This window comes from Cricetulus griseus (assembly GCF_003668045.3).
Source record: "Cricetulus griseus strain 17A/GY chromosome 1 unlocalized genomic scaffold, alternate assembly CriGri-PICRH-1.0 chr1_0, whole genome shotgun sequence".
Classification (NCBI taxonomy): domain Eukaryota; kingdom Metazoa; phylum Chordata; class Mammalia; order Rodentia; family Cricetidae; genus Cricetulus; species Cricetulus griseus.
The window spans coordinates 71,073,305-71,089,661 of record NW_023276806.1 but is presented as its reverse complement, the minus strand read 5'-3'; the positions used below and the strand labels follow the sequence as shown (position 1 = coordinate 71,089,661).

At 37.9% G+C, this 16,357-nt stretch overlaps 1 protein-coding gene across 1 annotated transcript in view; it reads left to right on the top strand.

Annotated features, from left to right (window-relative positions):
- The window catches only part of Dchs2 (dachsous cadherin-related 2), a 217,662-nt gene that overhangs the window by 138,280 nt on the left and 63,025 nt on the right, over nucleotides 1-16,357 (top strand). The window contains exons 4-9 of the mRNA XM_035451843.1: nucleotides 1,388-1,624; nucleotides 2,522-3,532; nucleotides 6,044-6,231; nucleotides 7,497-7,596; nucleotides 12,665-12,819; nucleotides 13,936-14,779. Coding sequence (XP_035307734.1) covers nucleotides 1,388-1,624; nucleotides 2,522-3,532; nucleotides 6,044-6,231; nucleotides 7,497-7,596; nucleotides 12,665-12,819; nucleotides 13,936-14,779 — 2,535 coding nt within the window. The remainder of the gene's footprint in view (nucleotides 1-1,387; nucleotides 1,625-2,521; nucleotides 3,533-6,043; nucleotides 6,232-7,496; nucleotides 7,597-12,664; nucleotides 12,820-13,935; nucleotides 14,780-16,357) is intronic.

The window sequence follows — 16,357 nt, the reverse complement described above, 5'->3', positions numbered from 1 at the left end:
TATTATTTTAAACTCTATCTGTGGAATGAGTTTTGAGGGCTTTGGCAGACTAGCAAATAAAGATGAAGGCATTCTACACCTTGAACTGGTATAATTTTATGTATCATTTATACATCAATAAACCTGGAGGTGAAAGAAAATAGAGGTGTTCTATTATTACATTAACTTTCTGAGAGAAATGAGGTCAAATAATTAAAATATTTTGGAAAAACCAGGCATTTATTTATTTATTTATTTATTTATTTATTTATTTATTTTGAGACAGTATTTCATATGTCCCAGGCTGGCCTCTAACTCCTTTGGTAGCTTTTCTAGTTTCATTTCTGTGACTGTGATAAAATACCCTTTCAAAAAGCAACATATATGAGAGAGTTTATTTGGCCTACAGTTATGGTTATAGATTATAGGTTATGCAGTTGTAGGTCCACTATTATGGGGAAGTCAGGGCAGGAACTTGATATATGACTATATCAGCATCCCATAACAGAAGAGAATAAATGTATGTATGCAGAGTGCTCAGCCACATTTTCCTACTCTTACAATTTCAGGGCCCCAAACCTGAGAATGGTGCTGTCCATCTTCAGGCTGGTCCTTCCTGCATCAGTCAAGACAGTTCCCCAAAGACATGCCCACAGTTGAGCTTTATCTAGCTAATCCCTCATGAATGCTCTGTTCCTTGATGATCCAAACTAATCATCGCAGTAGCTGAGAATGATTTTAGATTTCTGATTTTTAGGATTCTCCCACCTGGGCAGGTTGTGATCACCCTTGATATGTGTTAGCTCCACATTAGAACATGTGAGACTTTTACCCTATAATTCCATCACCTGGAGTTGGTATTGCAACAGTAAAACTAAAAAAGGGGGAACATAAATTCTTCTGATGAGGTGAGATGTCCACAAAATGTCTTATGTTTGAACTCTAGAAAATTATTGCTTGGAATAATTTGGACATCATTTTACAAGCATACTAAAATTCCTTTGTTGTAAAATAGATGTGCCAATTGAAATTATTTAATGTAACAGCCAACAGTATGTGAAAAGATTTATTACAAGAAATTGGCTCATACAGTTATGGGGGCTGGCAGCTTCCATTTGAGGTGTGTTAGCTCTTATGATCTGTTCAGGCCTTCAACTAATTGGATAAGACCCACTTGTGTGCTAGAGAAAACGCTATTGTATTCTGTCTTTGATTTTGAATGTTAATCTCATCTCCAAACACTTTTTGACACATACCCAGAATACTATATAATGAAGTGGGGAAACCAAAGACCCAGTCAAGTGGACACATAAAATTAAGCATGACACAGTTGACTTTATGGACCAGATACTTCCATCAGTATTCATTGTATATTACCTATTCACTGATTTTTCATTTATCTACCCAGGTATTATTTACTTAACATCAACTCTCAGCCACTTGGAAGCTACCACACTTTTTCTGATGGTCTGTGCTCGAGATGGTGGTGGGCTCACAGCTGCCACTAATGCTGATGTCACCATCCACATCCTGCAAACTACACTGGCTCCTGCGGAGTTTGAAAGGCCCAAGTACACCTTCTCAGTTTATGAAGATGCTCCAGAAGACACCCTTGTTGGGACAGTGAAGGCAAGAGAGTCCTTGAGTAAGTGCTGAATTCTAAATGCTGCCCCAAAGTTATTACTGTAAATTTTCCTATTTTATCAGGCCATGCAATCTTAAGTATTTCTTTCAATCCATACAGAAGGAATAGGAATGCACAGTTCTTGGCATGCTTATTGTACTTTCATTGTTGCCACCTATTTTACAGTTTTTGATAAAGAATAGGCGTTTAAAAAAGAATGCTTAATATTGTACAGAATAATTATGATGTGCCAAGTATATGTACTTGAATATTTTTATTACAAGCATAAACACATATTATTTTATTGATTTCATAGCTACAACCCATACCCTTACTTTATATAGCTTTCCAGATAAACTATCTATAAACTCCCCTTTACTGCACAATGAATAACATGGTGTTCTAGTTTATGTATCCTATTTAATCATCCTCTCTTTTTTTGCTAGCAATTTGACTGATTTAAGATTTTGTGCTGAACCAAATAGCAACTGAGCAAATATTCGTGCCTGGCTTTCTTGCCATGTGTAGTGGAACTCCTTCAGGACAAAGTTTGGAAAGAAACTCTCTCTCTAAAAGTTGGTCCTTCCCATCCTTTCTCTTCTCTCTCTTTCCACCTCTGTGGAGGATATTTGACATCTATCAAGTGGGTGTCATAGAAAAATACCAACATGAATTTTTCATTTGGCTTCCTCAAAAAGATGTTGACATTGTTTTCTTAATGTGGTTCTCTTTTACCTAATGCAAGAAAGATAAAGAAAGCAATGGTTTGTTTATCCCTTTGATCACTAAGAAAGTCTTAAGCCACGTGTCTCACCAGCCCTTGAGGATGGGTGAAGGCTTCACCATGTTCTTCTCCATGGTGGGCATACATTTCTTCTTTGTTTTAGCATACACTGTTTGTACTCTCTCTGTTTTCAGATTCCTCTGAACCAATCTCTTACCGAATTTCCTCAGGCGATCTGGATGGAAAGTTCTCCATTCACAGGTGGCTGGGCAGTATCCGCACCCTGAAGCCTCTGGACCACGAAGCACAACCCATGGTTGTCCTCACTGTCCAGGCGCAGCTTGGCAGCTCCCCAGCCTGCAGCAGCACAGAAGTGAACATAACTGTGATGGATGTCAATGACAACCGTCCTGAGTTTCCCACAGCCTTGGATGAGATTAGGATCTCCCAGACAACTCCACCTGGCACAGCCTTGTACCTTGCACGTGCAGAAGACAGAGACAGCGGGCTGAACGGACTGGTCCAGTACAGCATCGCAAGCCCTCATCCAAGCATCTTCAGCATGGACCGAGGCCGTGGGGTGCTGTACCTCAGGGAAAGTCTGGGAGGCCAGGGGGACCTCAAGCTGACCCTGGTGGCTGAGGACCAAGGCATTCCTCCGCAGTCATCCCGGTTGGTGCTCACAATAGTTACTGAAAGCCAAGAACGAAACCCAAACGTGGCTTTTGAAAATTTGGTCTATAAAGTGGAAGTTAGCGAGTCTCTCCCACTGACGACTCAAATCTTGCAGGTACAGGCCTACCCACTTTATCCATGGCACCCAGCCTCAAAGATGACATACTCTCTGGATGTCAGTGTGGACTCTACAGTGTTTGGAATCCACCCTCACACAGGCTGGATTTATCTGCAGCGACAGCTAGACTATGAATCTACACAGATGTACAGGTTTAAAGTGTTGGCACGAGTCCCGGAGGACAGATTGCTGCAGAATGTGAGCACTTTAGTAATCGTTCATGTCTTGGATGAGAACGACAATTCCCCAGCCTTCTTGCAGGACAAGGTGTTTTTGAAAGTTGAGGAGAGCCCTATCCCCTTAGGGGTAATAGGCAAAATGACAGCCATTGATGCTGACTCTGGAAAGAATGGGCAGCTGTCATATTTCCTTTTGACTGATGGAAAATTCTTCAAGATGAATCCCAACACAGGTAGCTCGTTGAAGCTTTCATCCATATCTTTAAAAATCATGATTAAAAAAGAAAACCCTCAAATATTCAGATATAGCTTTAGCATAAAGAAATTTTAAAATTGGGTTTTGGGATACACAGTATTTTATTACAGGGTGTGATTTTAAATGAAGTTAACATTGAGAAGACTCTCACCTAGTCTGGTTCTGTCTTCTTTTACCTCCCTATCATATATTGCCAGTGCTGGACCAGGCTGTATAATATTTCAGTTAAAGATGGATTGCTTGTAAGACAGTGGTCCCATGAAGTTGCAATAGGGTTGAAAATTCACACACACACACACACACACACACACACACACACCCTGCCTTTTCTGTCTCTGTTTAGTTAGTTTAGAAGCATGGCTACTTCCTCTATGTTTGACTTACCTTCAGTGTTCAGTACAGTGACCAACTGCTCAAGTTCACAGTCCATGAGCAATAGTGTGTGGCAGAGGTGTGTTGTGAAGGCAGTTCCACTAGGTTTGTGCTAGTATACTCCATGATGTTTGCACAGTGATGAAACTGGTTGGTGATAATGTTCTTAGAGTGTATCCGGACCACTAAGCAATTTGTGATGGCTTGGAATTCTACACTACACTAGAGGCATGGTCAGAACTGTACTGTGGAAGTCCTCTATGAAAGTTTGTTTGGAGCAGCTGTCTTGGGAGTCCTCACCCGTTTGGTGCATACTCTCTACAGTGCATTCCTGAAACCTGCCCTTTTGTGCTCCCTACCTTCCTATAAGGCCAGATGCTTCATATATGGAGAACCCTGGTGTTCTCTGCTTATTGAGTAGGAAAAATGGTTTGTCATCTACCATTCCTTTTCGTTTCAAGATATATACCAAAAGGATCAAGAAATTTGTGTGTGTGTGTGTGTGTGTGTGTGTGTGTGTGTGTGTGTGTGTGTGTAACATAAAAGCCATCAAAGTCAAACTAAAAAGTGCTTAATTACGGTTTCAAAACCACTAGAAACATTTATGTCCTTATGCTCATTGGTAAGGAACAGTAGAGAAAGAAGAATAATCAATGTGATGTGGTTAATCTTTGATACCTTAGATTAGAAACTAAATACAAGGCATGACCATATTTGGAATTTTATACTCCATATTTGGAATTTTATACTCCAGTTTCCAAAACACAATGTGTCTAAGTCATAAACAGGGACCTGGGAAACACACTAATAACTGAGGTGAGAGGTGATCAGAGATGAGAGGAAGTTACCAGTTTGGGCAACTTTCATGAAATAAAACTCCATTTGCTAATCTGGATTTGGGGCTTTTAGAGTTACAGATTGGAACTTTAAAAACGCTGTTGTGTGTATGATTTATTAAAATGGCAGTTATAATAAAACTATTTAAATATAGTGTATGTAGAGAATGTTACAGTAAACACTGTATTTAAGCTCACAGATTAAGCAATTCACCCAGTCGTGGACTTTCTTCTCCATCTTAGCTTTTGTTCTATGCAATGCCATTTTATTTGGACTAAGAGTGAAGAAAGCTTAGCAATAAGAATGCTTGGTGTTAGCTGCTTCATGTTTACTTTCTCACAGATAGATTTCTTCAAAAATGGCAAGGAAGCCAGTGTTAGGCTGGACAGGAAGAAATGCAACACATTCCTAATGAGTGTGTGGTCTCTAAAGGCCCTTGGCAATGAGGACAGGCAGTTAGAAGTTTCTACTGAGTCCTCATGGCTGAAACATGAGGGAATATACCAAAGAGCACATTTCTAAGCAAGAATTACAGAGTAAGTTTTGAAAAGCATTGATAGTTATTTGGTAAATCACAGTATTTTACTATACACACATTTTGTGAGTTTAAAAAATGACATATATTAATGGCAGGTCATCTGCCCAGGGAAAATGTTTTAGGAGTTATTATAAAGTAATGGTAACAATGGCCAATAGCCTACACAATTTACAAAACTGTAAAATATTCAATTGTGTTTGTTGCAGAGAGCAGACCTAAGAGAGTTAGCTGTGAGAGCTTGGCAGATGGGGATCTGGAAACCAAATTTAGAACTCAGGATGCATAGCCTACATCTTTCCTTGTTCTGTGTAGCAGCACAAGGGCGAATAAATAGACATTATAAATCTTCCAAATGACTTGTTTTGATGAATGTATGGGAGGTTACATATGTTTAATGATGGGTAATTTCAAATACAAGCAATGATAAAGAATATCTCAAGTGGTATTTTCTGGAGCAGCCTCAGCAATTGTTTTGATGCACAGTTTCATTATTTAGCACAGATTGGCCTTGAACTTCTGATCCCACTGCCTCTGCTTCTCTGACCGCTGAGATGATAGGTGCAAACCAACAGCGCTGGCAGCAAACTCTTTCAGCAGTCACATTGAGCAGAATTACTTTGTGGTCTTGAGGGTCAAACCTTTTAATTTGGTTTTTCTTTCAATGGACTCTTTTGGAAGTGGTTCATCACCATCATGCCAGTATTCTAGTGCACAGTGCCTATCTTTCTGCTGTGTTCCCAGGTGAACTGATCAATTGGATGGCATTGGATCGTGAGCACCAGGGGCATCATCACATGACTGTCCTAGTGACAGACCATGGCTCCCCTCCACGGAATGCCACGATGGTGATTTATGTCACAGTTACTGACATAAATGACAACAAGCCATTCTTCCCACAATGTCCACCCGGAAAGGAGTTTTACATCAAGGTTTGTGAAGTGGCTTTACAGTGAACTTGTAATTCTTTTTTTAAAAAGTCATTTGTTTTGAGCACCATCTTGTGGTAGAAGTTGTGAATTTGTCATCAGTCGTGGTATGGCATTGTTCATTCTAACGACATAGATTCGCTTATATGCAAAAAAAAGATGGTTAAAAAATAAGAAACTAACTGTGTGCACTCTTTAGAATTGCTTCTCCAGCTTGACTAAAAGAAATATAGTCCTGTCCATTTCATGTAGACATGATGTCACCCCAGTGTCAGTTACACTCTCGTGGTGCGTTTCTACTGCTTTTACCTGCATCTCTGAGCAGAACTCTTTATGTGCAGCTGATGTGTCTCATCACAATATGCCACAGAGAAAAGTCATTTGGGTCATTATGTAGTTGTGACAAAAGTGAGTATCCATCCAAAGACAGTAAAAGTTGGGTTTTGTAAACACACACAAAACTTGTAATCATGTACATATGGCCTGTCTATTCATTTCCATATTTTGTATGTTGATTATTTCCACAATACATCAGCACACTATTTCTATGTACTTTATAAGGGAGTCTATGTTAAATGTGGGTCATATGTATCAAAAGCTTAGCAACTATCGATCTCCAAACAATTGAATTGAATATTTAAACTGATAAAAATATGTGTAGTGAACAGCTCAGAAGGGTGTTAAGGAAGTTATGAAATTTAAGCTGATCTACCAAAGCCAGGGTTGAAGAACAATTCTGAGAAAGGAAACATTATTGAGTGATTTTTATTACATCACTAAAACACCTTGCGTTTTATTGGACATTATTGAGATCCACCCATGAATTTCATTATCACTCCAGGAAAATTCCTACTTAGAGCGAGATATGTTTTCTGATATAAAGGCAGATATTTATGTTAAGCATTTTTGGACTGTAGCAAGCAGTCTAAACAATAACCAAAGAAACTGCTGAGAGAACACTAAATTCTTTAAGATTTTTTTTAAAAAATAGAAACCTTAAACTTTACATCATTGTATTTAATTTATTTGCATCTTTGGCTCAAATGATCCAGATAGCTTCTTCAAACTGTGTGAAAATTTAAACAGATAAGGTGAACTCTTCCCATGGACTTCTACCCATGTAGCTCACTGATGGTAGACATTTGAGAGGCACGGAGATCTTAGAACTGTTAGGTGCTTGATATACTGTGTTCTTTCATTTGAAGGTCCACTAATGCATCCTTTAAGACTCCACTGACTCATCTGTAAGCTATTTGTCTCTATGACAGGCTTTGGAAGGTCAGCCAGTCAACACACTGGTAACAACCATCTTTGCAAAGGATCACGATGAAGGACTCAGTGCAGAACTTACATACTCCATCTCTCCAGGTAAAAGTCGATATTCATAGAGGATTAAGAGCTTTTAAAATTCCCTCTGTCACTTATCCCCTGTCTATCTCCTTTGGGAAATACACTGTATCCTTGATCCCTCAGTACTCCCTAGACAACTTACAATATAAAACCAAATTTCAAACCAAATTCATTTGTTGTCTGTAGTAATCACTACATAATTAATTACATAAAAGTGAATATTGAAAGTTTTGTGGAAACCACTGGCTGCTTTCCTATGCTCTAAATAGAAACCATCTATCTTACATGCATGACTTGTTGAGAAACTAAAGCCCAAGTCAGCTTTTATTGAAAGGAACGAGGAATTTAATAGATAAGAAGTGACCATTAATGTGTGATGTGTTGGAGCACCAGTGAATATCTGTGAAGATTATTCATAGGATGAGAATAAACCGTGTTTACCTATATCATACCACAAATCATGCCAAACATGTGAACACTCTATGATGACTTTGTTAACATAGGCTTACTTTCAAGCTTTCTCTTAAAATGCAAGTCAAAAAAATGCAAGTCAAAAAAAAAAACATGCAAGTCTTCCAATTCAAGTATCAGCTTTACTTGACACTGTGTGTGAGACCATTTCAAAAAGCATTTATCTTGTTTGACACACACAAACAAGGGAAATCCAGAGACAACTTTGTCCTTGCCTGAAGCAGATTCAATTCTCTTCATGGAAAACACAAGAGATACAAGAGCAGATGCTGGAATTACCATGCCTGCTTATTCTCAGCGAGTATGTCACCACATGATGCTAGCATTTCAGTGACATTGCTTCAAGGATCTCATTTACTGTGGTGATGTCACAAAACTAGCACAGGCACAAGGTGGATTTGCTACAAAGTTAGTTAAGTGTGCATTTCAACCCACTTGCTCCAACTTTTTCTTAGCAGCATAGATACTTGGACTATTACCCTATTTTTTGAAGGGGATTTCTTCAATTCCTTGTGTCAAGGTCTTCCCTTGCTAAAGAATCTAGGGAAAATTCTAGCAAAGATACTTTTGACCATTATGAAAAAAGGAAAAGTTTTAATAGTAGGCATGAAAGACAAATGAAGAAGAAAGTTGTATGTGTACTTCTTGTGCCAGGAAAGAGAAAGACGTTTACATGTTTATTTATCGGCTCAGAATATTTTCAATTGAAATGTCAGCCAGCATTTGGTAGAATATGAAAAGCTGGTTCTAAAGTCGTAATAGAAGAACTAAATAAATGAATTACTAGGACCATGTCAAAAGGACTAATGGAAAATGTGCCACTATAAGACACTGATTTATAAAGTTTTTAAAAGGAAGACACCATAATACGGATGCAGTCACAATAGACCAGTGGACAATATACCTCATCTAAGTACATGAAGATTTGACACACATATGTAGAAAGAAGATGGATCATCAGTACATGATACAGATCTACTTTGTTACCCAGACGGAAAAATAAAATTACATCTCTACTTCTTACTATACAAAACATGTCATATTTAAACATCAAAATCTTAATTCTCACAGAAGAAAATGTAAGAGGTTGATTACTTGACATTGAGGGTAAAACTCACGTTTAATTTTTTTTATTTTTTATGTCTTTGGTTTTTCGAGACAGGGTTTCTCTGTGTAGCTTTGGAGCCTATCCTGGCACTCGCTCTGGAGACCAGGCTGGCCTCGAACTCACAGAGATCCGTCTGCCTCTGCCTCTCAAGTGCTGGGATTAAAGGCGTGTGCCACCAACGCCCAGCCCCCAAAATCACTTTTAAACAAGAAAAAAATTAAAGAAGTAGGTGATTGAAATTACATTAAAATTCAGAACTTCATGAAATATGTCACTGTTTACCATGTTATAAGTCTCAGGTCATAGATTGGAAGAAAATAATTACAATCCTTGTAATGACACAGAATTGCATTCAGCCTTAGTAAGAATCCAGAAAGAACAGGACAAATAATCTAAAAACAGAGCAAACGATATTAATAAACAATTTGCAGCCAGAATGAAACAAGCAGCTTAAAACATGTCTCCTGAGTATAACGACTTTGAAGAATGGAGGGAGAGCATGTGATAAACTTGCAGGGTGTTTGTTCTAAGTCCCAGAAGTAGCTCTTCCGTTTGATGTCCTGGAACAGCTCATGTGTGCACTGAATGAGAAGGGAGCTTTGTTTCACATACTCACACAATATATCTCTGAGTGAGACACTACCACGAAAATGAACTACCTACAACGTTATATACATCAACCGAGCAAATCTTGAAATTCATTTGAAGAATGCAACCCACAGAAGATAAAAATTCTATTTTACTGTCCTTGGGTTCATCTCCATTTCCACTGGGGACAGGAACACTGTCAGTGGTTCCTCATTACAAGCTTAGTCAGAAAGCAAATTCTTCTTTCCTGCTCCTTGTTCCCCACAAGGGGGAGCCCTGATTTCTTTGCATATAAACATTGCCGAGCTTTCTTGTTTTAGCACACTGGGGCAGAATATCTTCCTGTGGTCCTTAGGTTATTTAGATCTGTGAGATCTTTGCATCATTTTCCTCTTTAATTTTGAGTTTACTCAAAGAACATGAAATACCTACAATAAGCAATGAAGGTGAAGAAGCACACACACAAACTCATTCTCCACAGTTATACACACACACACACACACACACACACACACACACACACACACGCACACACATGCACACACATACACATTCATATACATACATTTACCTGCACATTGACACACAAACATATACACATGCATTCATACTCATATATATACACATTCACACGTACACATTCATAACACTCACACACATATACATGGTCACACACAACTCACATACACAATTCACACATACACATGCATGCACATGCACCTGGCATAGAGCCTTCACATGTTTATGGTCCATGGACTAAAGGATAGAGAACCCATATTATCTAGGAAGGGGACTTTCCACAAGACAAAGATGCAACAGAAGATCTGGAAGCATACACAGTTTGTTTTTGAGACTGCTATTGATAAACCATTGAAAATTATTCAGTATAAAAGATAACACATTGGTGTTCAGCATATATTTCTGAGTGTCTGAGATGTTGCTGTTATGGGTGCAGCTGGTTCCTTCCTCTCGCCTTTACCTGGTTCCAGGACTTGAGCACAGGTTGCTAAGCCTGGGCCATAAGTGCTGAGCTGACTATTTGGTCCCCTGAGATGTTATTTTTAAATTAGCTTCCAAGATGATACTTGGAGTATAGCAATGTAAACATGCAATGATGTGTATTGTCTGGTTTTGCTTTCTCTAATTACTAAATTGAGGCAGCTATAATTATAATATAGTAAGATAAAATATTATAATAGCAACAGGATTTTTTATCATTCCATGGATTCCTAAGAGACAGAAATGAGCAGATGAAAACAGAAATCACAACCAATAAGTGTTTCAGAGATGCTGGCTTCATACTCTTAAAAGGCAGGGGTTCTCTTCTATTTATATCCCTTAAATCAGGTAAAGAGTAAATGGACAGAGCTGGCTCAACAGCTGTGGAAACAGAGAATGACTTTGTATGCTCAGCTTTGTCTGGGGCTTTCATGATGTTTGAGGTATTCAGATTTGATTGAAAATTATAGTCTATGATTTAACTAAGTACACTGTGGAATGAACTTAATTACCTGCATTAATATGAACTTCTGATATATTTTGCTGCATTCATCTATCTACTCTCTGTCTACTGTAAGGGCCTAGAAATCATGAGTAACACAGAAAGAGTGAGAACTCCCTCCCATACAGAATATGATCTCACAAAACTATTTTCCACTAAAGGGACCCAGAAATACATGGGAACATGATGGATTTCAAATCTTAGTAATTCTACAAGAAAAACTGACACTATCATGCATACGACACAAGAAAATTGCTTCAGTGCACTGGGACTCTGTCCAAACACCTTGAGACAAAGGTGTTTGGAAAGGATCCTACTATTCAGTGATGGACTAATTTGAGTATCAGTAAAGATAATAATAATGATATGTTGAAGCCCTTTCCTACAATGATCTCTTCCTACAGGTTACAAACAGTAGTTGGGAGCTAGAGAGAAAGCTCAGTGGTTACAGGTTCTCCTTGCTGTTTCAGAGGACCTAAGTTCAATTCTCAGCTCCCAGACCAAGTGGTTCACAAATGCTTCTAACTGTAGTTCAAGGGGCTCCAATGCCCCCTTCTGTATTCTGCAGGCGCGCGCGCGCACACACACACACACACACACACACACACACACACACACACACACACACTAGTTAGAAAGGAATTTCTTTTTTTATTGAAATATTCCTGCTAATAAATGAAGAGGAATGGGACCTACCTATGTTTTGGAATAATAAATAAACCCACAGATCTAGGGTTTGAGCCAGTAGAGCCGACACCAAGATCAAAGAGTTACTGGGCATGTGACTCTGAAGGGAAATATGTGATGTAATCTCCAAAAGTTCTACCCAAATTGTATCAGTTCTCCAGATCTACCTCCTGATTTGAAAAACTTCAAGAAAATATAAATACTTAAGGAAAAGCGAAAGGATTTAAGAAAGAATCAAGCTTTACATTGGGAATGTAACAACTAGAGTTGGCCATTCCTGATCCAGTGTTAACAAATGAATCTCAAAGGCAAAATATGCAAATGGATGGCAGATTTCTATAAATGTCCTGGCAAGACATTCCTACTAGATGATAGGCTCATGCACCATCTTGCCTAATGATCTACTTGTTTATTTTTATGTGCTTAAGCTTAAAAAATCTTGTCTATATTTTAGTGTCATATAAAAATTAAATTCATATTAACTGTGCATAGAAATGTGAAAGCTGGAGAGATTAAAGTGGTGTTGTGTGCTATTTTTGATATCAGCACATTATAAAATGTTTAAGTGAGGTAAATTCCCTGAGGAATTAAGACCAAATTAATATTCTATAGCTCCTCAAGATCCCAAGAAATTTAAAGTAAATATGTGTTCTGAAATATGACTACATTAACTGAATTTATCCCATCTTCTGCTTTATAAATTAATTTAGTCTCTTTATTTTTGTGTATAGATTATCCTGTTCACTTTAAGATTGATGCCAACAACGGTGAAATAAGAACAACTGTGATACTTTCCCATGACTATAGACCTTCCTATAGGATGACAGTAATTGCCAGTGACCAGGGAGTGCCCCCACTTCAAGGGCAGGCAATTATTAATATTCAGGTAATGGTATCAATACAAAATGTAGAAGAATATTGTGAGAGTATCATTTGATATTTAAATAAGTAGATAGTATGTAGAAATTCCCAGTGTGTATAGATCCTATTTCAAGAGTATATTACATGCAATGCTTACCTTCTTGTTCTTGTTTGGGAAAAAATAAATAGAAACAACTTTTGAAGTAGTTATATGTAGTTCTTGACAAGCTATCATTCATTATGTATACATTTGTATTGCTTTGGGTGTGTTGTGCAAAAAAGTGACTTTTCTCTTTCTTCTGATTGCAATTAGTTGGTAGGCTTGCAGAAGGTCCTTGCATGTAAACAAATGGCCACAGTATAAATCACATGGGTTTTTGAAAATTTTAAAGCTTCTAACAATTACTTGAGATCCATATGCCATAGCTTTGCATTAATCAAATAACAATAACAGCAACAACAACAAAACCAAGTCAGGGGACATCTTTGTAGAAGGAGAAAATTACCTACAGCCAGTCAAAATGAGGGTGACTGTTCATAGCTAGACTCTTTGTTGACCACATGATAAGTAATGTCAGTACAGTATACAAATATAATATAGGCTTGTATGTATACAATAACAGAGGTTATTTTTCAAAGACTACTGTTTTCGGATTATGCCTTTCATAATTAAACTGTGATCTAGGAGAAAAATTGATGTGGTCAAAATTTTAGTGTTTTTGTTTCAACAGGCACTTGATATTTCAATGCCCAATGGTCATTGTGGCTAGACTGATCTCTAGGATTTGGGGGCAATTTGGAGAATTAAATGTTCAACATTCACATTGGAGAATTACCAAGAATATTCCAGAAGAACCATGGCACAGCCTTACAAAACAATCTTTCATGTATTACAGCAAATTAAAAAGTGGGAAACTGTATTTTCTTCTTTTATATGTAGAGCAAATTTCAGTCTTTTGATACATTAGAATTCTATTAAAAGGTGTTTTCTCATCAGTCAACACACGTATAAAACGAATCGAAATCAGCTTCCAATATAGTGTCATAATATATACTGATGTTTAAACTTACCTTTTAGCAGTGATACTTGAAGCTAATTTCAAAGTACTCTGTATCAACAGAATTTTTGCTCTTATTTTAGGTGATACCACTCTCAAAAGGGATGGTTTTTATGTCTCAGAATATTAGACATTTAGTGATCCCAGAAAACACGAAGCCTGCAAAAATCATGAGCCTGATGAAGTCACCCCATCCCCTTCAACAGCACCATAGTGAGAAGTTACAGTTTAGTATTGTTGCAGAGGACAAAGACGGCCACTTTGAAATTGATAGCTCTACAGGAGACTTGTTCCTCTCTAAGGAACTTGACTATGAAATGACGTCTCATTATCTTATCAGGGTGATTTCTAAAGATCATAGCCAAAGCCCTCCGTGGAACAGCACAGTCTTCCTTAGTGTTGATGTGGAAGATCAGAATGACCATTCCCCATCCTTCCAGGATGAGTTTGTTGTGATAAGTATAGAAGAGAATGTACCTGTAGGGACTGTGGTGTACATCTTTAATGCCAAAGATGGTGATGGCAGTTTTCTGAACAGTAGGATACAATACTTTGCAGAATCCAGCCATGTTGGAATGAACCCGTTTCTCATCCACCCCTCCTCTGGCACACTGGTCACTGCATCTCCCCTGGACAGAGAAGATGTTCCAACATTCATACTCACCATAACTGCATCTGATCAGGCTGTGAATGTGACAGACCGGCGATGGCGGTCATTGGTAGCAGAAGTCGTGATTTTGGATGTGAATGACCACAGCCCCACCTTTGTGTCTCAACCCATTGCCTTTATCAGAGAAGATGCTGAAGTGGGCTCCCTGGTGCACCGTGTAAGTGCCCAGGATCCAGATTCAGAGATGAATGGAGAAGTAACCTACAGCATCCTTTCAGGAAATGAGGACATGTTCTTCATGTTAGACGGGTCATCAGGTACAGTGCTCTGAGTGCCACTTCTAAATCATTTTATTTTATTTTACTAAATACCTTTTTGTGTTTGGTTTGAGACAAATTCTCATACATTCCAGGATGACTTCAAAGCTACTATGTAGCTGAGGATGACTTTGAACTCCTGATCTACTTGTCTCTGCTTCCTAAGTACTAAGATTGTAGATATATACTACTATGCCCAAATTTGTAGAAATAAATTTAACATGAACACAGCATTCCGAACACTTTTCTTCACAGAATACATTATTCTTGACTATGGACTCAGTGCTGAACAACTGAACTCAAAGGTCACTCTTTTATTTAATCTAAACTATTTTTTCTCATTTCCTCTTCTATGCATCTCTGACAAGCACCACTCTTCTGGATAGTTCTGCAAATTTGATTATTTTAAAAAGCTTAGATAAATAGAATCATGCAGTGTTTGTCTTTGCATGACTAGCTTATTTCAGTCAGCACACTGTCTTCCAAGTCTAGACATGCTATCACATATAACAGAATTCTCTTATAATTTTTAAGGACTATTGAATACATGTACCACGTTTTCTATCTCTATTCATCTGCTGATAGACGTATAAGTTATTTTTTTAATTTATGAACAGTACAGAAGTGAACGTGACATTGCCACTACTTCTTGAAGACCCTGACTGCAATTCTTTTGCACAAATATCCAGCCATAGTATTGTTATAGCTTCTTCAGAAGGATGGGGCTTTATGATCCTTTTGCTAATTTAAAAAATAATTTTGAGGAATTTCCATACTGTTTTCCACTTGAAACTTTTTGCATTAAAACCAATAGTGTGCAAAGGTTTAGCTTTCTCTGCATCCCTACCAACTCTTCTTATTTATAGTTCTATAATAGAATCATGCCTGTAGTTGTCTTGTGACAGAATTTTCCTGGAGAGATGTAACATACATGCACAAATGCACACACACACACACACACACACACACACACACACACACACAGAGGCATATATATATGTATATATTAAATCTGTGATACATATATATATATATGTATCACAGATTATGTTCGAAGAACTAAGTTTATTGAACTATTTGTTGATATTAATTGTGCTTCATAGCTAGCTGTATCTTGTGGGATGAGGAGCAATAGCCACCATCATGAGTCCTTGAAGTAGGAATGCTACTAGAAATAAAACAAGGTGGCTATATGGCAAATCAACATCATTACGCAAAGACTTTGGTGTGGAAATTAGCCTTTAGATCATATAAGCCAGCACTGGTAGTAACTGGAAATAACCTACAGGTTTTAACAGTTGAATCCTTTGCTCATTAGGGGCATTATTTTCCACATCAGTTGTAGCATTTTATTTTCACATCAGCATTTAATCAATGCCATTCACTCTGCACAAATGTTATTTACTGCCATTTCATTGGTCTTCCTGTTACCATATTGTCACGTGGCATCCCCTGTTTTTTTTTATGTGATGTGATTAAAAAAGGGAATATATGCAAAGTTATCAGCCCTGTGAATTTGAAAATGGACTTTCCTTTACGTGATTTTCAGGACAATTATAAAACTTATGGAGCACTATC